Source organism: Parambassis ranga, chromosome 4 (assembly GCF_900634625.1).
Source record: "Parambassis ranga chromosome 4, fParRan2.1, whole genome shotgun sequence".
Lineage (NCBI taxonomy): Eukaryota > Metazoa > Chordata > Actinopteri > Ambassidae > Parambassis > Parambassis ranga.
Genome location: NC_041025.1, coordinates 6,667,884 through 6,691,245, shown reverse-complemented (window position 1 = coordinate 6,691,245; position 23,362 = coordinate 6,667,884). Strand labels below are relative to the sequence as shown.

The following is a 23,362-nucleotide window of genomic DNA, read 5'->3' as shown; positions in this document are numbered from 1 at the left end:
TCATCCAAACTCATCAGCTAGAATGGAAACAGAGTAATCCAGGAGTACGATTTCACCACACCCCGTCAAAAAAACAGGTGACAAAGTCAATTTGGAAGCATTTCATAAAAGGTCAGTCAAGAATGAGATGAACAGTCTGTGGTTTAGGAGACCTGCGCAGAGACGCAGGTGGAATTGCAAATAGAAAACAAATTGGTCCGCACGAGTATTGACCTTGTTACTGTGTGCTGTGGGAGAGCTAAGAACCAATATTCACAGCCTTTCAAAGAGCAGAATTGGAAACAGTTCACATCCTTCTGGTTCATGCTGGGATTGCTGTGGGATTCAAATAGCTTGGTGGTAATGTAATTGTTAGTGAAACAAATATGTGAACACAAAACACAGATGAGATCCTGGAGGACTGAAGAATGAATACATGGACCTCTGGCTTTCTTTTGCTGGGGAACAAAGAAGTAAAAACCCAGGAGCACAAACGGTCGCTGCTGCTGACCAGGCGAGACCGCGTGTGTTTTGAAGACGATAAGCTACATGCAAATACAAGTCATTTAGTAGAAACAAAGGAAACACATCCCATGAGCAGATTTCAGTGGCGCTGAAAGCAGCACGGCTGTCTGCCTGCTCTCTCTACGTCAGGTCTGACTGTTCACAGTCAGAGCTTGTTTTGAAGACAGGATGTATAATGATAATGTAAATGTTCTACAAAAAACTATTCAAAAGATGAATAAATATGAACAAAGCAGATAATTTGCCATTTATTTCCTCCCCTGCCCTGTGACACTGAAGCCTGCAGAGGTCATGAACACAAACACATCCTGGCGGGGGCTGGTGGTGGATGGATAATGATTTGTGTGGCTGTACGTAGAATACAGCTTCCAGTAGCTCATGGTTGTTGAGTTCAGTGTAAAAAGTATTACTTTAGACTGCACTACCAGGGTTGTTAATTAAACCACATGCCCTATGCACACTAAACGATCTACAGAGCCCTCTTAGCACCAGAGGTTTTCCTTCATTTGCTTCCTCATTGTTGCTGTTATGTTATTATAATTGCTGTGTTTTTCCCCCCATTGGATTTCTTCAGTAGAATTCAGCATCTGTGTCTGAGAGAACTTTGATTGTTTTCTGTAATGTGAAGGCAGATTTCCCAGCCTTCTCTGCTATTATTAGTGAGATGGTGTCGTGCTGAGTGACAGCCACTGAATGGAAGCAGACTGGAAACATCCCACGTGTCCATCCTGTGACGCTGGCTGGATTTTTTCGTGGAAATATTTGTCACAGATTATGACCCCTGTCTGACCCGTGATACTTTAGCCTTTCTACAACCTCACAGTGAGGACGCTGTGTAAAACTCAAGGATTTGCAGATCATCTAAATTCTATTTTTACTGAAAAAATTTTGATTTTGAATCTGAAGGCAGCAACATGTGACATCTTCATCACCATCTTCATCATCTGGACAGTGACAGTGATGTGTTTATCACTCTGATTTTAACAGCACTCAGGCAGGGCTGGCCTCATGTTGCCATATGTGGTCTATTACATGGTCTACATTTCAGTCAGTGTCACTGTAGACCTCCCATGTTTGACCTTCAGTTATGTCAGCCGATGGAGATTAATCACTGCCAATTAAATTATTATAAGATCCCGGCAGCTGACGTTTTACAAGATAAATTGAGAGTTATGCTGTCTAGCAGGAAAAACATGTTGTTTGACAAAAGAAAAAAAAACTTTAGCAGATGTCAGAGAAGAAGTTTTTGTTCTTTACACAATAATCTTTTAAATAAATGGGACGCATTGCTGGCTGCTCAGTATGTAAAGCACCATAGAAATATGTTTAACAGAAGAGTTAAACATGGAGAAGAAATACTGCTTCTCTTTATCCACAAAATGTCATGTTAGCCTTCAGTAGCATCCACACTGGTCACCCCTCGTCACAGTGTGTCTCCAAGCTGCAAAAACTGCTGCGTACAAGAGATGTTCAAAGGGTTAAAGGTGATGCCAATAAATTCTTCTTTATTACGCTGAATCCCAGGTCACAAAGACAATCATTACTCTCTCCCTAAAATATGAGCTACATTGCCACACATGGGATTTTTCACTTCATTGAAAGTCATTCTTTTTCCAGTCAGGAGGCAATTTACAGTGGATGTGGTTCAATAGTTAATTTAGATATGAGAATGAACTGATCCTCTGATGTAATGCCCCTCATGCTCAGAATTTGGGCTGATCCACCCAGAAGGACAGACACATGAATAATAAAATAAGGAGCACTGTGGATTTGACACAATTTTCTTCCAGTTTGACCGTAGATCCCTTTGTGCAGATGAGGGACTGTGGCACAAACTATGTTTTTTTTATGAGATCGATTTTCTTTCTTTTATACCAACAAAACCATGGAGACCTGCCATGTTGATTTGACAACCTGTTATTTTTGTAATGGCGCAGAGCGAGTGTATAAACGGTCAACCTTCTGTACCACTTGATTGCTGTCTGAGCCATATGTCTGACTTAAACCGTGTAAAAATCTTCTCAGTTTGAGCTTTAAAAGCCATCGTAAGTGAGGTTTAGCACGACAATGATGGAAAATGACAGGTGATCTGTTTGCAGCTTCAGCATGTAAGGCCAGCATATGAGGATCAGAAAGAAAAGACAGAGCCTATCACAGGTTTTTTTTTTTTTTTTGGCAGTCGCAAATAGATTTTAAATTGTTCTTCTGCCATGCTGTTCCAGCTAACCTTTGTCATCTCCTCTGCTGCATTATAATTACATCTCACATCCAGTGTTATAATGTATGAGCTGTGAACTAGCCCCAACCTCTGTGCAATAATCAAACCTTTGCTGCAGCAGCCTATTAATAAAGAGAGGATGACAGGCTTTAAGCAAGTGGGAAAAAAAATTATGAGGAAGTGCCTGTAAGTGGAAGCACACTTACTGTACAAAGACAATCTCTGCTACAATTTTATGCTGTACACAAATCCAGAAAAAGGATGTTGCCTGATGTTTTTTGTTCCACATTTATGCATCACAAGTGTCAATCACTGTCACTGTCACCCACTGATTCTGCCACAAGGCCATTTTTCATCTGTGGCCTGATTACTTTTGACCTCGTTTTATATGCTAATTCAGCATTTGAGAAGCAAAAAAAAAACCCAGCTCATCTGAATAAGAATATGTGAATACAAAAAAAGATTTGCCCAGCGTGATGTTTTTTTGAGGTAATGATCACTTCCGCTGTACCTGGAGTCTGTCACACAGGTGGAGGTGCCCCGCTCTGACTGTGGAACATGATGTGATCTCATCATTTGGACTTCATGTTTAGATTTTGAGCTTATTGGAACACTAAAGACACATTTTCAGGCAGCACGGCGAGGTGTCATATTCCTAGATTCAGTCAAAGCGATTAGTCAGGCTGATAACCGTGTCTGGATAAATGGCCACTAACCACAAAGGATGCACAGTGGGATGAGTCAAGCATTATTTAGTAGCGCCATATTTTAGCATCTAATTTCTATAATGACAGCAGCTATAGTTAATTAACATGAACAATAGATCATGATCATTGATCATTGATCACATGACTACATGTGTGTGACAGGTGTCACTTAATAAAATCACACATTGCTATCTCCTGCCTGTTCAGCCCTATGGGGTCTTGTTTACTTGTATTTGGCCGTCACTGTTTTTAGCTCTTAGCAGTGATAAAGTGACACAATAATCAGCTCTATTTTAGCGTCTTCAGAGTGGCGACAGCCGTGACCAGACGCACCGTTTTCTCTTTGACCGGCCTGTTCTTATGAAAACAATATCTTCTAAGGAAAGTTTTTAAACTTGGCCCAGACGTCAATTTTGGACTTAAGAACAAAGTGATGAGAATTTGGTGTTCAAAGGTCAAAGGTCATGATGGTCATAATGCTTAGCATTCATAAAATAATTGAATGGCAAAACCTTTCACAACTGTTTAATAGAATATATGATCAATCAATGGCATTTTATTACCAAAAGGATGGAGGCCAGTTTTACTGTGATAATGTTATGCAGAAACACTTTGAGTTTGGAAAGACATGTATGTAAACCACAGTTTAGTAGATACGTGCAGCCTAGAGGGCAGTGATTGTTCCAAAGTGCAGCACCTCAGCTGACTCCTCACAAAGAAGCACCCCTCTAAACACTCTCTTTAAAAAAGTCAATATTATTTTTGAATGAGTCATTATGGTTTCAATCGCTGGATTTGGCTTACAGAGGTTTAAAGATGTCTGCTGCTGTTCAGCCATTGATTTCATTTAATTGGTTGCTTGCTTGTTGCTCTCTGCTGTTCAAAGAATAAAATGTGAAGTTGCATTAGTCCACGCACAGCCCATTCATAGTACAGAGAGACAGCCAAACAGGTATTGCAGATCCAGGTGATATACTCTATATGTTTACGGGCTCCTTCAGTGGATGTGCTCATTTGATAGAAATATTGACCCTAACCTGTTGCAGTAATGATTCCAAAATAAAGAGAAAAGTGTCTATCAGATAAAAATACAAACACTGATGCAGCCTGCATGTTTGTTGACTCTCAGTCCGAAGTGTTGGTTTCAGCTTGTTTTCAATCATTACAACCTGAGACTGAGCTCAGTCCTTATTGACCACTGAGCTGAGAGTCTGCTGCTAATGAACAGATCTTTCTGGTGACTCTGCTCTGGTGGCTTTTTTTTGTTCTTCAGATTTATAGTACTTTCACAACAAAGCTGTTGAAGAGTACAGAATATTTAATTAAACATGTTGGACACTACCTAAAGGTCCCAAGCTTCTCTGTGGAAGATATGGATCTATATTATACGGATGATGCAGGCTGATCAGCCTGCAGAGAGCACCTGAGACACAAAGCTGCAAAGTGCTCTCTGAATTCAGATATTTGCTGCATTGATTTATAAAAGCTCAGCTTTGGTTTTACACAGCAGCAGTGGAATGCAGCTAAAACATTCATACAAGAACTGTAGGGATTCTCTGTTTTGTAATTTAAAAGGGTAAAATACCACAAAAATTGTTGTACACATACTGTGTGGTAGTGTTTCTTATGCTAAGGATGTCGATACTTCCTCAACCCCTGTTTAGCAGCCACATCTCGTACATTATCTGCAGGGACTTCATATCAACTAGGTATTTAATAATGTAGCATGCACCCAACAGAGGCTTTTGTGCTGCATTTTCAATCCCAAGAAATCTAGTAGAACCTCCGCAAGAGGAGTGCAACACATAACGTCTGAAATGCAAACAAACCCTGAAGTTTTTTTTCCTTTTTTTTCTTGTATTGTGAGTATGCCACTGCAGGGGCAGCACGTTTAACTCCCAGCGTGGAGATACAGTTAGTTTCTGCTCCAACTTGGATGCTGTAATTGGAATGGAGGAACCAGCTGGGTAAGTGGATGCTTTACAACATGTGACACAAGCTGGAGAGTGGGAGTCCCAGTGCAGGTAGTCTTCAAAAGAGGAAAATGTCAGAAAACATCCATTTAGAACAGCATGAAGAAGAAAAGCCCTCAAGGTGCTGTATTGATTCCAGAGCCAGACAGTCGAAGCAGAAATGTTACGGTTCAGCTATGTGTGCGAAGACCAGGGACCAGGGATTTGAAACGATTTTCTGTGACCACCATTTTACAAGATTAATCTCTGTTTGACTGTGTTATATCAGTGTTCTTGTCAGAGCTATAGGGACACTATTACAGTATCAGTATGACCTTTTTCTATTTTGAGAATATTCTGTTATGGTACTGTATTCCAGAGAGAGAGACATGGTTATTTACATTCTGCTTTGCAGCCCTGCATTCTCAATTCCTTGCCTGAGGCTTCCATAGTACGACATGACCTGCACATCATCCCCACAGAGATCCATCTGTTGCAAAACATACATCAATCAGTCAAGCTAAAGACTGAAAGTTACTAGCAGAGCTTTGAACATGAACACATTTTACCGCAGAAGTAAATCCCTCAATAATCACCTTACACACATTTTACTTTTGACGTGATGGATGTGACATTGGAGCTTCTTTAAACCTGTTTCTGACAAATCCTTCCACATCTTGGCCCCACACAGGAGAGGAGTCTCTTTCATGTGAGTCCTGAGTGAAATTCTTTCCATAGAATAAGAAACTGTTGTTTTTATGAAGAAAAAAAAAAAGAATTACAAACTGCACGAGCAGATGCACTACATCTTCAGTGACTTCGAGTGTATTGGATATGCAGCCAGAGGGAGGAACATCAGGCAGCTTCCCGACTGAGCTGCTCTCTGTTTCTGCAAAAGCTTGGAGTGTTTATATCAGAAATTGCCTCTTTCTCCACCTTCACCCCGTCAGTATACAGGGCAGCTTTCAAGTGAATTTGCTGAACAAAGTGCCACTGTTACACACAGACAAACAACTATGTCATGACTAAATTGGTTTGTTACTCAGGAGAAACATCAGACGTAAAGACCAGCTAGAAAAAAATCAGACCTGATCAAAGTGCAAGCAATCTGCCTTTTCATATCCTCCTGCGGTCTGTGAGATCTGCACATCTAAAAAAAGATGAATACAATGACTGACTGCTTTCTATGACCACACACAAGCCACAGAGATGTTATCCTGTAACGCTGAAACAAAGCGTCACTTATCTCATGTCCAGTCAGAGAGGGCACAGACGTGAGATGTTCAGTTCAAAAACGTGGAAAAATCAGGAAACAAAAATATGTGTCATTCATGAGGTGTGCTTGTTAAACCCATCCAACACCGCACAGCACCACGAGGGACGGCTTCACATGCAGGCAGGATCACAGAACGTTAAATCAGTTTGTAGCAGCTTGAACCACTATCAGCGTGCTGGCAGTGCATTCTCACTGTTTAAAACCTCATCGCCTGTAGAAATGACACGATGACATGCTGACACCACTGCCCCACTGCTAAGAGCCAGAACACAGCGGAGTGACTCACACAGTGACACAGTACACTGCTTCAGCTTCTAAGATACTTGGATTTTATGCTTTTCTATTCTTAGTAACATTCTCTATCATTTTAGCTACAAATGTACTGATGCGTGTTGTATAATGTGTTGTTATGGTTAACAGCTCTCTGCTTAGCGTGTTTATCTCTGTAGAAATCACTGCAACACACATCAACACAAAAGCTGTTTGTTCTTCAAGTTTTTAAATTATTCTCTTCAAGTAAATAATAAACAAAGAACAAAAAATAGTTTTTTTGCAGCTCTTAACAAAACACAAAAACACAAAAGCTCTCCAACACCCACAACCTCTCACTGGCCCGTTCTGTTACATAACAAATTGAATATAATTCAAAATTAAACATCACCATGTAAAACACAGAACCCCGCTGCACGTCTCCACAGGGGGAAGAAACTCACGATCATCAGCACACATCCCATCAGCACTCCTGACGCACACAGCACAACTATGCATGTCAGACATGAGAGATTAATTACCTCTGCTCAGGAGAGGTGTCTGCCTCTAAAACTACACCACACACTTCACTGACATTTCCTGGAGGATTAGTCGGATAGATTGTGCTGCTCGTGGTTCGGGTAGTGCCATCATGCGGCCTTTTAAAAAGCGGGCAGTTTGTACATTAACCTTTTAACTTTGAGGTGTGGACCATCTTTCTATTTAGGTCATAGCTGATGAGTCCTCCTATTTTTTTAATTATTTTTTTTTGCATAAATCTCTTCACATCACCAAACTGTATTTAAACACACCCATGATTCTGGTTCTGATGTAGATTATTGTATGCACACTGTTTATAAGGCATATCTAAAATGCCACTATTTTTAATGCTCTGTATAATTGCAAAAGATTATATCTGAGCAGTCTTGCACGATGTAATGTTAATTCATCTGTGGGCGGCAGGCCATAATGACTGGTCACAGGTTGGTATCTACCTTTATCTGGAACACATTTAGAGGATTCTGCAGCTTTATTGAAGGCTTTCATGCTCTGAGTGCTTTTAACTTAATCATATGCAGCACATTAGCTTTTTGAAGCCTCCGGGTTCTTGTTTCTTGCTTTTTGTCTTGCCTACAGGCGTCCTGGCCATCTATGCTGACACACTGGCGACCCACATTATTAATACAGGGCACCCAATTATGATTTGAGACATCATACTGTGTGGCAGGAGCACCTGGAAGAGACAGAGGCAGAGCAGCCTGTCAACATGTTGCCATTCTGACCTATGAGTAGGCTGCTCTATGAATCTGATCACACCCATTTTGGAACTTTTGCTAAGATTTGTGACAGTGACCTCCTTATTGTAGCGCCATCATGATGACATTATCTGTTCATCGGCCCATGTTTTTAAATACTCGAGGAGCTGAACACAGTAAACCACCTGATCACAGGTAAAAAATCCCTTCCTCTCACATAGCTGATACATATCTTCAGTTAGACAGCACACCCTGACAACCACGTCTTCCTCATGCTTTAATCCCCCAGAATAACTACTTATTTATCTACATCGTGTACAGGCGGAGAAATATTTATGCATGTATTTGCATTTTTTAATGCTCTGACAAGAAATAAAATAAGTAAAAAGTCCCTGACTGTGTAGTAGAGGGAGAATGGGGTGAATTGTTACAATTTGTCCAGCACAAGTGGAGTCATTTATATTATATTATATTATTTAGTGGAACAGCAAGTTCCTGTCATCAGGTTCCTGTTCACCTTTGGTCAAATTGAGCTGAGCAGTTTTTCTTTTTCTTAAGCAAACAAACATTTTTGGCATGTGAGTGTGTGGATATATACACACATACAAACATATATGATGCTTTAGTGCTTTAGTAAACCCACATCCTAAAACAGCTTGAGTCTCACATGGGGTGACCATCCAACCGATGGTCTGAGGGGTAAAAAACACAAAACAAAAACAGCAGTACTCATAATTTTGTTTTTATCTGGTTCCTAATCCAATATGACAACCTGTGCACACACCAGGTCACATTGTTTGCATTTATTTAAACCAGTTAATAGTCTTTGGCAGGCGAAGTCCAGGATGCAGCAACAGACCTGCTGCAATGTGTGTCTGCAGGGGTGACATATTTTAAAATTCGGTGCCCTAGAGGGTGATATCTGCCGACACATTAGCTCTGGAGGAGCTCACGGACTCATTAATGTGTAGATAGAGGAAGAGAAGGAGAATGCAAATGTGAGATTTGAGGTCATTGGCTTTATACTGTCTTTATCCAGTCAGACTCAGGCTGGTGGTTTTTTGTCCTCTCCTGTGTAATAAGACAAGACTTTAGCGGTTTTAACACAATCAGAGCTTTGTAAGGAATTATTTCTGTGTTTCTAATGATATCAGTAATGTATTTCACTGCATCCATGCTGAAGCACATGTTAGCATTTAGGCTGTGCTTACTGGAGCACCTGAAGGCAACATGTCAGTGACTACACCTGTGTTTTTCCAAAGTGTAAACACTCAGACGACTGGCAAGCTTTGAAAACAAGCAGGACTGAGGCCAAACACTGTGCTCGATATGTTAACACACCACTGCCACACACACACATCAGCCTACACACAAAACTGGAGTGGCCTCTGGATGATGTCAGCATCCACGATTATTATAATGTGATATAAAAGGAGAGATTTGGAGGGGCAACAACAACTCAAACATGTCAACAACGATGTCAACAAACACAAAGCTGTCACTCCTGCAGTCAGAATTTGCAGATCAGCCTCTGTGCTGTATGTGGGAAGAAATAAATGGAAAAAGAAAATAAGCAGCGGGAGCCGGATGCTTCATAAAGTAATGCTCATTATTTTGACCTGACAGTCACCTGTCAGCCACCAGCCAATTTTAAAGGGTAAAAAACATGCCCACATGTGGCTCGTAGCACAAGACCTTTGTCCTATTACAGAAAATCACAGTCAAACCACACATCCTGCTCTGCAGCACCATTCTGTGCCTGACCTCTCTTTTTGTTAGTAGCCTAACATGTCATCATGTTTAAGAGTTCATTCAAGCTGCATCACAAATGTTTCCCCTATTTTAATTTCAATAATACACTGTTTTAGGGATGGTGAGCCAAAACTTTGTGTCGTCATCTTTTTGGTCGATAAAGAAATCGAATTAGAAGAGAAAGAAAAGAAAGTTGAATTAGGCTGAATTAAAGTCCAATAAAAGGAATTTGTTTTGGTTGGATAATTTAAGATTAAAGGTACAAACACACATAGGCAAAGAACTGTAGAACAGCATAGCAAGAGTTAAACACACATTAGACACACTTTTGGGATTCAGTCTCAGATATTAGACCTACAAATCAAGAAAAGACAGTTATACTCCTTTCAGAACATTACCTTTGATGATACTGAATAAAGCAGTCATGTGTGTATTCTAACACATATGACACATTTTATGCATATTATGGCTAATTATTGCTAAATATAAATATAATAGAAATCTTTTGACCTTCATGACACATATTAGCAGCTTGTAAACTGCACATATAGCCTACATAACTCCAGATTCTGTAAAACTGTGTTGCACTGCAGGAGCTGCATCCTTTTAAGGTTTCAAGCGTCAGGTAGAGGTTTTTGTTTTTACACTTTTCCTGTCACCTCATCAGTATGACAGCTGCCGTCTACGTCTACATTTGTGACTATACCCTCAGTCATTGAAGTTTTGTTTGTGGAGTCTACAGGCCATTCCCTTCATCACCAGGCAGCATATCTTGGGCTGCGTTCGAGGATCCCTTGAAATGGGACAACCCTGTCGCTCAGCTGTCACATAACTGAGACACAGCTAGAGCCTCTACAGTGTTTTGCAAAGCACTCCATCATGGCATCCACCAAAGACTCCAAAGCGATCTGAAATACATCGACAGAGGCTGCCCACTGCATCATTGAAGCACTGTAGAAGTGATTAGACGTTCAAATAAATATTTTTTATTGTTTTCAGTGCATGGCAAAAATAAATATTTTGTATATATAAATACAAAATACAGTCTGAACAATGAGTCTGTCTTTACAAAAGCACGTCATTCATTACACTGTCCAGCCTCTGCCAATACCAGGAGACTCAGACGTCATCAAAGCTGCATGTTGCACACCTGCTTATATGGCACAATAGCACAGCATATTATTAGTTCAACTGTAATACTGAGTCTCATCATTTAAAGGGTTCTTGTGGTGGTTTTCAATTCTTAAAAATACACCTTCCTAAATTTGAATACTGGCTCTCCATATAAATAAATGGAAAAGACTTCATGAATATATTCAGTGCCTGTATAGAGGAAATGGTTGTCAACACTCTGTGTCAAATTGCCTCTGTTTTCAAATAGCTATAGAGCGTTGTTGCTTTTGTCCTCCACAGTAATGTCGCTCACGCCGTGAACCTGTGTGAGCTTCTTGCAGTCCAATGAAGCCAGCAATTTCCTTGGACCGGGAAGAGTAGGGACGAAGTGCTCAGTGAGAGACACTGAGGCATGTCTGCCAATATCGCTGAGAAAAAGACAGGAAATGACAGTGGCAATCACAAAAGGGAAAAGATAGACAAGGTAGTTGTCTAAAAAAACTCATAATAAAAAATATTTTTCTGCTCACCCATAATTAATCTTTCGAGCAGGTAGCAGCCCGAGTCCCTCTACATGAAATGTCACTGCTTTCAGCACCTGTGGCAGGGGGTTAGTAAATGAAATCTCTACCGACATCTTCTCTCCCACCACGGCCTTCCCGATCGGCTGTATCAAAGAAACACAGAGAACACAAAGTCAGACCAAGAATGTTATATTTTATATATTTTCTTCCCTGATGAGGTGTCCATCTTACCTTTATGAGGAGGTCTGGGGTCCTGAGTCGGAAATTGAACTGTGTGGCCAGGACCTGCAGTGTTTCTTTAACCCGGCCCGATAGGGTCAGCATCAGTGCAGCCTGATCAATCAGTTGGTCTTTGTAGGTTTGATAGTCCAAGGCCCACTCCAAAGACTTTTCTGTTCCCAGAATAGAATTTCTTGGTGAGCTTTAATGTCTTTGCACTTTGGACAAAGCCAGAATAACTGTTCTTTCTACTGCGTCTCATCATCATGCTAAGCTAAGCTAACCAGGTGGTGGCTCAACCTTAACACCAAGGCCTAATATATGGAACAGCTGTGACTCTAGATGCTGTACTCACCCTCATTTGGCAGCAAGTCCACATCTGTCTGGTCCTTTCTGACGGTATCTTTATGGACTCCAGTGTAGTACATGACTGCCACCTGGCTATGCAGGATGACTGTGCGATTCTCCGAGCTGCTGTTTCGCAACACGATAGTCAGCTCCACATCCTTTCCCATTTTAGGACCTTCACCTTCTATGATGATTTGTACAGAGACGTCCTCAGCTGTGGGAGAGGAATAGGCCCCTGCTTTGGAGCCGTAGCGACATGCTGTTTCCACAGAGATGCGTTCCTCCTCTGAGCCTGAGAATGACCAGAGCTAATTCAATAAACATGCCAGCAATAATAACAATACCTCAGTCAAGCATCAGTGAAGCCAGGACGATACCTTCAGGGTGTTTGTAGAGGTGTGTGATATCATTGCGTTCCTCAGAGTCGACAGCCTTGGTGCTGATGGAGTGGCCCACAGTCTTTTTCTCACTGTATATTTGACTGAAGGTCCCATCTGCATTCTTCTGCCAGTAAATTTTATCACTGTTCACCTGAAGATGCACAGACGGAAAGTGAGAGAGAGCAGGGGTTAGACAACAAAGTCCTAGACAGATGGGAACCTGTCATGCATCTGGTGAGGGGTGCCATATGGCTCATCATCAGCACACAGCACACGCCGCTCTTCTCTTTCACTTCTATGGTAATGTAATGAAAGTGCAATGTTTAATGATTATTAAAAAGAGTCCACAAACCTCAGCAAACACAAAAGGAGTGTCATGTTTGAGGTAGACATGGCCATTTCGGACTGCAGCAAGAGAAGCAGGGCCACAGCGGAAGGTGCCCTGGCTGGTTTCCTGCGGCGTGGCGTCGACAGCCTGCCAGCCTCCATTTCCTGGAGGCAAATCTGGACGAGCCATCCAGCAGTCATTCCACACGTGGAAGTTCCTTCAGGAAAAGAGTCACACTTATCAAGCCAGACACTGCTGCATGTCACGATGAGTTATACAGTGAAAGATAGTGACCGGGCATACCAGATGGAGTCTGCATTGAGGTACTCTATAGGTTCCAGGTTCTCATCCAGGTATACATCTGTCGTCAAGGAGGTGTCTGTGTCATGAGCTGAGCTGAAGTTGGTCACAGTTCGGCTGGGGATGCCTAAACACCGTAAAACTGCAAAGGAGATGAAGTGTAGTGAATACTTGTTACATAGACAGGGCACGTAAACACATGTGACAGGGTAAATAAAAGAATCAGCTGACCTGTAGTGAAGACACCAGCAAAGACCCAGCACTGGCCATACTTAACAGGTGTGCCGCTGTTCTTGTGGTATCCTTTCAAGATTTCCACACTCCCACTCCACACTGTTGGGGAAGTTCCACCTGAATAGTCTCCTGACCAGTTTCCCTCCACTACACCAGAGTCATCAGGGGAGTTGACCTGGTTAAATAAAGAGAGTCATGTGAGATGTGAGTCTAACCTCACTGTTTCCATCCCAACAAACAATGAGGCCCTTATTGATATTTCAGCTGTTAAAGCAAAGAACAAATAGACATTTTGACAGTTGACATTTGACCATTTCACAGCAGTCCATTTCAATAGCTGTATTGCTGTGCATCATAATGAATAGAAACATAAACGTCGATGTGGTGCAGTCTCACCATGGCTGAGATAATTCGAACCACATTAACTGGATCTCCCCAGCCGGATGTTGGGGTTCCACTCTTTTCCAGCATAAAAAGGCACACAGCAAGAATCCCATCAACAAACTAGAAGAGAGGAAAAACATGAGGGTAAGGTGGTCGCTGCTCTGCACAATCCAACAACACCGACCCATCGCAAGACAACAATGACCCAGTCACCTGTCCATAGTTCCATGTCCTCACACCAATTTGATACTGGGTGCCATAGTAGATTCGTCCGATGTCGTTCAGGACGTACTCCTGCCTCTCATCATCAGAATCCATGAACACAGGATCATCTGGCAGACAGCAAATAAGACCAGCTTTTAACTAACCTCTAAAGAGAGGCCTTTGACACAAACATCCACTTTAATATTCTCTTTTTACTGCTACTTTGTTTTTACTTAGTTTGAGTTCTTGTTAACATAACCCCATTAAACTTGATGTTCAAAAACACATCAAGATTTTCAAGGACTCATGAATGACTCTGAGGTACTTGAGTTTGCCCTTTCAAACAACATGACATATTGTTTCCTTTTAAAGGATATTCTGTAAAGAAATAGTTTGACATTTAGGGAAATACACTCGAGATGAGAACATTGATTACAGTCTTTTGAAGATTAGATTTCAGACAGCAGTCTGTTAACTCAGATTAACATCTTATTGGACCGTGTAGCCCAGAGATCTGGTGAGGCAGTCCCAGTATGTTTACCTTCACACCAGGGGTTGAACAACATGTAAAGGTCATTGGCAGGGTCGTGTGCTGAGATGGCCTGGCCGTTGGCACAAAATGTCTCCACTGTGAGTTTATATCTGCCAATGACAGCTGTGGGTGGAGAATTCACTGACAGCTTTATCCTTCTGTCATCCTGTTTCACAACCGCAGCCTCCCACCGACCATCCTCCAGCTCATCCACCAAAGGCACGACTACATGGGTTCCCTTTGACACGGCCGGCAACGAACCTAAGAAGGTGAGAAAGAGAAACAGTAGGGCTGAGCGTTATTACTTCATATCAATATTAAATATATATTTGAAGCTTTTTTATTGTTTGTATTAAATCTTTACCTTTATTTTATTTTATAATAATTTGTTTTTACCCCAAGTGGACAGCACAGGAAAAGTAACAACTGAAATAACCGGATGATGAGTAATAGATTTCGTGGGTTAAAGGGACTCGGTTTCGGTATATTTTCGGTTAATTGCCCAGCCCTAGAAAAAAGCATTTAGAACATGCCCAAACAGGAGCAGAGCTTATAATTCACTTTTTCACCAAAGATCACCTCCCTCTATTAAAGCCGCACCTGCATTCCGTTCAGTTAGTACAGTATGTTTAAATAAATAGAAACCAAACTGAAAGATTACAATGCGTCATGACATGGCACACACACACACACACTGTTTCAAAAGCCTTAACAGAACAGATTTGTTACGCTGCAGTTTTACCATGAGTTGTTCTTTTGTGTCTGATTCAGTGATGGACAGACGTGGCACTTGATCGGCCGCAAGATAAGGAATCCAATCCTGTTTCCAAAGAAAGTGAGAGCGAATGCGGCTGCTTGCAATGAAGCAGCAGCTCTGCACCACAAGCCTGAGTGATCTCTGCTGGCAAATTCATTAATATGGACCACAAAAAGGCCCCTGGAGAACCAACTATGACCAACTCTGTCAACTGATTTTAATACACTGACAAGACCCTGAAATCTAATGAATAATATGCACAACATTTCGAGTTGTCCATCATGCATATCATGTGCAGTTAAAGAACCACCTATACCACTCCCATAACTGAATGTTATAAGGCCGAGCAGCAGCTTCTGGATTAGGAGCTAAAGTGCCAACAACTGCACTTTGGATACAAAAGTGAGTAAAACCCCATTGACCTCCATGTTAAAAATGTTCAAATTTACAGTAGAAATAAACATTTTATGCACAAAAACACTTTATCTCTACAGAATATATCCTCATTCATGATAACTGCATGTTTAAGTTACATTAGGGTTTAAATTTATGCATACATAAAAGTGTGTTCAGCTTGAGCAACAGGTTGGTAGCCTACTGTACGTTTCTTTTCTTTTTTTCATTTACAATCTGCTATACTGGCAAACATATAGTCACATGACTCGCTAAGCAAAACCACAACGTGACATTGTTGGACTTTAGCTCCTGTACATATGAAACAAACAAGCATTAATAAACATATCTAAGGCAAGTGGACGCAGCTGGACTCTCAGTCTGCTGTCCTCACTTAGCCCTACATTCTAAATAGCCACACTGCATACAGCTCATAATCACTTTTTTATATTTTGTTATTATAGTCATTTATCTACCTCAGCCTCCAAAAGACATTTCCACTTTCAGCCGTACAACGGATAAGGCTCTAAAAATAACAACCGTCAGTGTGCGCTTCAGTTCTCATGTTCATTCTGTCAGGTGTTATGAAAATTACAGTCTCTCTGAGTCTTTAACAGGGCTTCAGACATACTGACGGCCTGCATACCAAGCATCAGAGCAATCAAACATCACTGACTTTCACCTGAATTTTAAGAGCAGCCCTCTAAACTCCATGTTGTGATTGACCTTCACGCTGTGGGGACTGAATATAGAGAGTACAGTGTTTGGACTGATGACAGGGTATTGTGTGGAGGGTGTGAACTGAGATATGCAGAAAAGCACATTCCTGTTAAACAATTGGTTTCGAAAAGCGGTGTCCACCATTTGGAGGGGGGGGGGGGGGGTGTTATGATTATCAGAAGCATACAATCTGCACCTGCTAGTGTCCTGCTACAACAGATGGCTTTTTTTTAATGATTAGATGATTATTCATGGTCAGTGATTAGAGTTTTTGTTGGCACATTGTGGATGATAGAACAATGCTTTTCCCATAAAGGACATTATTTAAAAAACATCAGCCTTAGTTATTTCTTCGATATTAAGCATTGAAAATGTGGGGAAATTTTTCATTCCTCATATAGATGCTCAGCCTTCATTGTAATTATTCGCTTTAAGCTCCACTTGTTATCACACACAGCTGTAATTGTAGGATCTATATTGGTCTGTTTTCTTTCTGTCTTACAGCACTCGATACAGGAAGAAAGCAGAAGCAGACAGGCACAGCAGGTAAACAGGTGACAGGCAGACATTGGTAGTGTCATTGATGGTGAATTGTTAGTAGGATCTTTAGTTAGAGAGGGACTGAAGACATTGCATCTATAAACCCCTAGGAACATAGCAACCAGAACTGTTACCATAGCGATAGTAACCAAAAATCTCCTGGCTTTGCTCCCTCTCTCTCTCTCTCTTTATCTCATTACAGCTAAGTTTGTGTCCACCACACACAAACATAAGCATGCAAGAAAATTCAGTGAGTTAATATTCATATATGTGGCTTCTGAACTTTGACTAACCTGTTTTTAGGTCAAGATGGAGCTTGTCTGTGGTGGGGTCAAAAGGTCGAGACAGGGTCATCCACATCTGGAAGCTCTGCCCTCTGCGGATGATGAAGTTTTCACTTTGGTAGAGACTTGTATGATGTTCCGTGCGGTTCTCCCCTGATTTGTTTTTCATCAGTTCTATTGATTGCACTTTCAGGAGGAGCTCTGTGAAAAGAAAGATATGAGACATTGTGGCCTGTCTGGGAATGTGTACATATCTATATCTATATCTATATCTATATCTATATCTATATCTATATCTATATCTATATCTATATCTATATCTATATCTATATCTATATCTGGTCACCATTTAGCTTGCCGTCACTGATCACAGGCTTCTCTCCGTCTGCCCCATCGTCTTTATCCGGCTCGTCAGTCTCTGTGACCACAGTGTCTGTGACGTCATCATCATTTGGTTGGGGACAGCAACATGGGCAAACCTTACGCAGCCACCTTCGACATGCATTTTCTGTCTTGATATCGTTTCCCTCTGGTTTTTCTTTGTCTTCTTTGTCTACTGTGTCCTCCTCCCCAAATCCAAGAGTGACAGATGGAAACCGACCCAGTGCAGTTCTGTCTCTTATTGATCGCGTCACTACAGGCATCCTGAGGAGAGAAACAAACATAACAAGGAGATCCAGGGTTTTGTCATTAATCCGGTACATGGCTTTTTAAAGAATCCGTATTTTCCAATACAAGCTGGAGTTAACTCTGCAGTCTTAACACAGTACTGCTCTGCTGGGTTTTCCTTTGGGGTGTAACAGGCTGACATCTCATAATAGTCACATCTGATTAAACTATTACTGTAAGTTTGGACAAAGTAATCTATTGTCCAATTATTCAGGAGACGAAGAAATAGGCTTTCGATCAACCCATACAGCTGCATCATCTTTAATCCTTCTAATCAACAAACTGTGTGTGATGTGGGCTGACAGCCTTATTAATGGTGCTTCAGACACAACAACATGTTTTAAATGAGATTCAAAGTGAGGAATATATGTGATGGCAAATGTACCTTTAGCAGTAGCTATTAGGATAAGTACATACTGTACGATCGCAGTGAAAATTAATGAGTTCCATGTTCTACACTTCAAGGAACTGATTTAGGCTAGATGCAGCTACACAGTGCAACTCAGGACATTGTTGACGAGCATTTTAATGCAATAAAGCTACCTTTGTTCACTGGTTGGAGAAAGGGATGGATTCAGAAAATTTAGCAAAAAGAACAATTCAGGTTCTGCTGTACTGACATTGATAAAAAGAATGTTTTTAATATACATGCTTAGTTTTTCATTTGTGTGTGGTTATAATGTAGTTAAAAGAACACCATTTTTCTGCCTTTTCTTGCATTATTATAAGACATTCTTATATTTGAATATATATATTAAAACCATTATTGCTTGAATAAATCATATAGCTATGTTAAAGTATATTAGATAGGATCCCTCCAGGCAGAAAACAGGACAGTGGTCTGTGACTGCCAAAAACCATCAAGACATGTGGAGGAAATTCATTAATGCTGAATAGCAATGATTTATGAGTGAAAGCATCCAGGAGCTATTCTAATTCACCAACTTGCCTACTGAATACAGTCCATGTGTCCATATTTTTGCAAGTGTTAAGAGGTACCTTTATCAGGTGAACTGAAAAAAAATGTACATGAAAGGAAGAAAAATGTAACCGTGAATCCCCCAGATTTATCCTTTTGCTTTCTCATTTTCTCCTTCGACATCGTCTGTCCTTTGCTCGCCTCACTCTGATTTGCATCTTGACATCCTACCTTTCAAGGAATGCTATGAGCCCAGTGAAAGTAGCCTGGCCAATTTTCAGTGAGAAAATGGTTATGGCTGGCTAAGCTGAACAGGCCTTCTGCCTTTTTGCACACATGCTTCACATTCCCCTGATATGTGTTCACTAAACAGGTTTAGATGAAGCGATAGCAATGAGAGCAATGAGGTCTCCTTTTATTTGTGTGCCAGTGACACAGTGGGAACAATAAATTGCAGGCACACACTGTAGCTGGTGAGGAAGACACCTCCTCCCAGCTCAGGATTGTGTGTCATGTGCACTATTACACTGACAAACAAGGCAGCTTAACAACACACACAAAACAACCCTACAAATATGCTAATGACTAACAGTATATACATTAGATTACAACTCTATATTGTCACTTTGTTTGTTTGCTTAGCAACTGGCTAATGTCCTCCACATATTTCACTGCAGCCTTTACATTCAATGCCATTTCATGAGTGGATAAAGGAAAGTTACGAGTTCAGAGTTCTTTTGAATATTTGGCTAAGGCCATGTTTCTAAGGACACACCCTCCCACTGCACAGACAGCAGTCAGACTGGATTTTTCTGTAGCTGAATTCATTTCAGCATGACACAAGCAACCTCTGACATATCAGGGGCAAATGCAACAGTTTGAAAAGAAAGAAAGAAAGAAAGCTAGTCACCATGTATTATCCTAATGATGCAGTATTCACTGAACTACATCATGACTTCATTTAATGTTTACTTTAAGCCCACATAAAGTGATTTTTGATCCCAGCCTCGGCTGTGTTATTTGATTTTTTTCCTAATAAATATTTTATTTCAGGCTTGGGTTGTTGATGTTCTGATGGATGATTTCTTGATTTCCTCTCATAATCAAAAGAAAATAACATGTCTAAAAATTGCCAAGTTAAGCAAGTTAGTGTCCTCAACTGTTTTTCTATTTCATCTTAAGTGTACTCTCTCATAACTGCAACACAGCACCTGTCTCCAATGCAAAAATACCCAGGCTGAGGAGAAAGACAGCGAAAGAGCTGTATCCACAGGGCTGAGATTAGTCTGCCAGCGGGGTATCTTAAAAAAACAAACCTCTTTGCTGCTACATCAAATAAACTGTTAAAACCTTCCACTGTACAATAACACAGTGACATGAGGAGGAGGGAAATGTACAAAGCTGCACAGCGGTGAGAATGAGTTAGTGTGACAGACTGTGGATAAGGCGGCCGACAGCTGAACCTGCTGAGACGAGATTCCCATTCATCTGCATTGGTACTCTCTCACTAATCAGAGCACAGTCTGTCTGGCTGGACTGTGGCACATGCCAGGGAACTGGATCCAACATGAGCCTCCATACATGCACATATGTACATGCAGTCAGGGTCTGAGCTCATGACTTCTGCAGCAAATAACACCAGCAAGGGCAATTCATCAAAGTCGGATATTTTCCTCCAGCAGGGTGGTGATGCAGTGAGCATCCCTCAGCTGCACTCGTGACCTGTTTCCCTAGAGGCTGTTTATTGGAGTCACAAAGAAACCCTCACTGATGTCCGAAGTGAGGCATTTACAGTGTTCGCAAGAACTGCTGATTTGTTACACATGATTCATGTGTGACATTAAAGTTATTATGAGGAAAACAAAATCCCTACAAAGCAAAACAAAACAACAAAATACTGTTAATCCTTTAAGACTTTAAGTTATAAATGAAGAATCCTTCAGGGAACATATGGCTTAAAAAACAAAATCAATCACGCAGCACATAGCAACATCACTTAACTCTTCTATTCTTACTTTACATAATCCTGGCAGAACCTTGTTAGTCTGTGAATCAGTTTAGAGAAAAGTCTGAATTCAAATGAACACCAGTCAATACAGTAACAATTTACAGAATAAATCAAGGCCTAACCACTGTAGACAGCACATGATGCAGATTAACTCACTCAGTTCAGTGGGAAAAGTGACAATGTCGGCTGGAGGAAGAAAACTTCTCTTCGTGGTGGCTTTGTCTTTTGAGAACAAGTTAGGAGCTCCTTTAAATACTTGGCTGTCTGTGAGGACCCGCCCTCCTGCTGAGGCAGATGCAACAATCAGACAGGAATGAGGCAAGCAACCACTCTAATATCAGGGGACAGAGCAGAGAGGGGGGAAAGTTGTGAGTTTTCAGGCAATAAAGTGACACTTAATAAAACGGAGTAGATTTTAATGATCTAAAGTTTAATTAAAATAGGCTGAATTGGTCAAGTAAATATAAACCATTACCAATAACCATAAATTGATTGATTCACTGTACTAAATATTCTGTACAGTGTTAATTATCTTTACATAAAGTGTGAATATCCGAGGTTATATTTGTACTGCAAGACCGCAAGAATCTACTCAATAATATTATTTGTCACTTTGTTTTTGTGTCCAATCTACTCAAATACAAAGAGTAAATAATAATTTTTATTATTAATAAAAATTACCAGACTGCAACAATAGAAATGCTGCTACTTTCTACGTTTGTTCATGTAACATGACATGCATGCATCCCTATCACAAGGTACATGAACTGCTGTGTGGCAGAAGCATCACACGGTCCCATGTGATGCTTCTGCCAGCGTACTGTGTTCATCTGTTGTGCAGGAAGATCCTGAGGCACACAGAGACACAAAATGTAATGTATAACTGGCCTTTGAACTTTGCACTTATATATGTAAATATTAGACTTAAATATGTGAGCCTGAGATTGAAACTGCACACACTCTTCTTTCTTATGTATGGATTACTCATAGTTATTAATCAAAAGCTCTGTTGAGCAGATGAAGGTAGGTCATGTTATGGTCACCTCTGGTCACTGATTGACTGTCAGATATGGGAGATGTGTGTGGAGAGATTCATACATAACAGGACAGCAGGAGCAGCACAGAGAACACTGAACAGATGGACAAGATAATGTCTGATGCAGGAAAAGGATGCTGCAGCTGAATTTTGTACTTTGTTTCATTTTTGCCTCTAGCTACACAGGTGTTAGGTGTTACAACAAACAATGGGTTTGTAGCAGTCAAAGCATCATCCTGATACTGAAGAAACAGAATGAAATCCAGCCCTCTATAACTGTACTGCCCTCACCTGCACCTTTCCTTCCCTTATAAAAAGTCAGATCCTTCAGCTCAGCAGCCACATGTGCTGACCGGTATGTCAGCTTCCATGTGGGAGGGTATACACCTGCTTCATAGAATTGTCTGATTCACCAAAAAAGGGAGTGGACTTTCACAGCTCTGTGAATAAGTATTCCACACTGACTGGTTGAGTGGTTTTTTTAATTGTGTGACAGGTTGAAAAGCTTAATTCTGTTGCATAATGTAAAGAGAGCGAACAAGTGCCAAGTCCCAGTGTCACTGTGTGGACATCACAAAGTAGTCTGGTCTGTTTAATTGCCTGTGGCAGTCGGGGAATGGTCAGTCCCCAGAGGATGAATCTAATTTTTGAAATGTCTTAACAGCTGTTGGGGGACCACCAGGAAATTTGGTCTCCATGGTGTTTGGAGGATGAATCCTGGTGACTAATGAAGCTCCTGTTTAAAGAAACACCTCCACCTGCAGGCCAACATTCATAGTTATGACAAAAAATGTTTGTAGATTTGGTCATTATTTGGGTGGATTACTGTGCTTTGGCTCTAATCAGACGCTGAAAACAAGATGAATGGCACTAACAGACCAGTATTAGACTACCAGACTACTAAATACTAATTGTGTTTTCATATAGACAATAACAACATTTGCAGATATGTGTTGTAATAATGTAAAAAATAATGTATAAAAAGATGGCATAGATGTGAGTTGACTGCTCTCAAGTTTCAGACATCAACTACATACTAATGAGGAACCGTCAATAAGATGGCCCCTCTCACAAAACTCAATGCAGCACTACCTGAATGCATTACAGGTGTTTACACCAGGAATGAAATGGATTGATCCTGTGGATGCACCATTACAGCTAAATCTCAAAATACTAGAACAATAGCATTAGGACCAACCACACTGTCAGTACAGAAACAGGATTCATATGTCTTCAGAATGAGCACTGAGTTTGTCACATTTACACACTTACACAAAAAAAAGTAACATGTTTGTTTCGATCTGACACAAAAGTTTAACACATTTCAAAAACACAAGTTTTTAACTTGGATCTCATTAAGCAATATGTTTTAGTCAAGAAGAAGTTTATTTGGTTAAGACACACCCAGTTTTTGCAAGTGAAGTCATGCCATGACACCAGCGTAACACAAGCTTGATGTGTGACAGAATCAAACGTAAAGACAAACACACAATGACAGGGTGCAACTCAAAGCTGAGCCAAGTGCCACACCACTTGTCGCTTTGGCGCACCCTTCA

At 40.8% G+C, this 23,362-nt stretch overlaps 1 protein-coding gene across 1 annotated transcript; it reads right to left on the bottom strand.

Moving 5' to 3' along the window:
- Positions 1 to 10,920: 10,920 nt before the first annotated feature.
- Positions 10,921 to 21,026, bottom strand: LOC114435154 (protein-glutamine gamma-glutamyltransferase K-like). Its single transcript, XM_028404739.1, has 14 exons — positions 20,927 to 21,026; positions 17,521 to 17,819; positions 17,184 to 17,375; positions 14,490 to 14,741; positions 13,958 to 14,076; positions 13,757 to 13,864; positions 13,358 to 13,535; positions 13,130 to 13,268; positions 12,851 to 13,043; positions 12,496 to 12,649; positions 12,126 to 12,410; positions 11,783 to 11,943; positions 11,558 to 11,694; positions 10,921 to 11,455 (listed from the first exon to the last, which is right to left on the bottom strand). The coding sequence occupies exons 2-14, from the start codon at positions 17,816 to 17,818 to the stop codon at positions 11,296 to 11,298; spliced, it is 2,376 nt and encodes a 791-aa protein (XP_028260540.1). The 5' UTR covers position 17,819; positions 20,927 to 21,026; the 3' UTR covers positions 10,921 to 11,295.
- Positions 21,027 to 23,362: the final 2,336 nt, after the last annotated feature.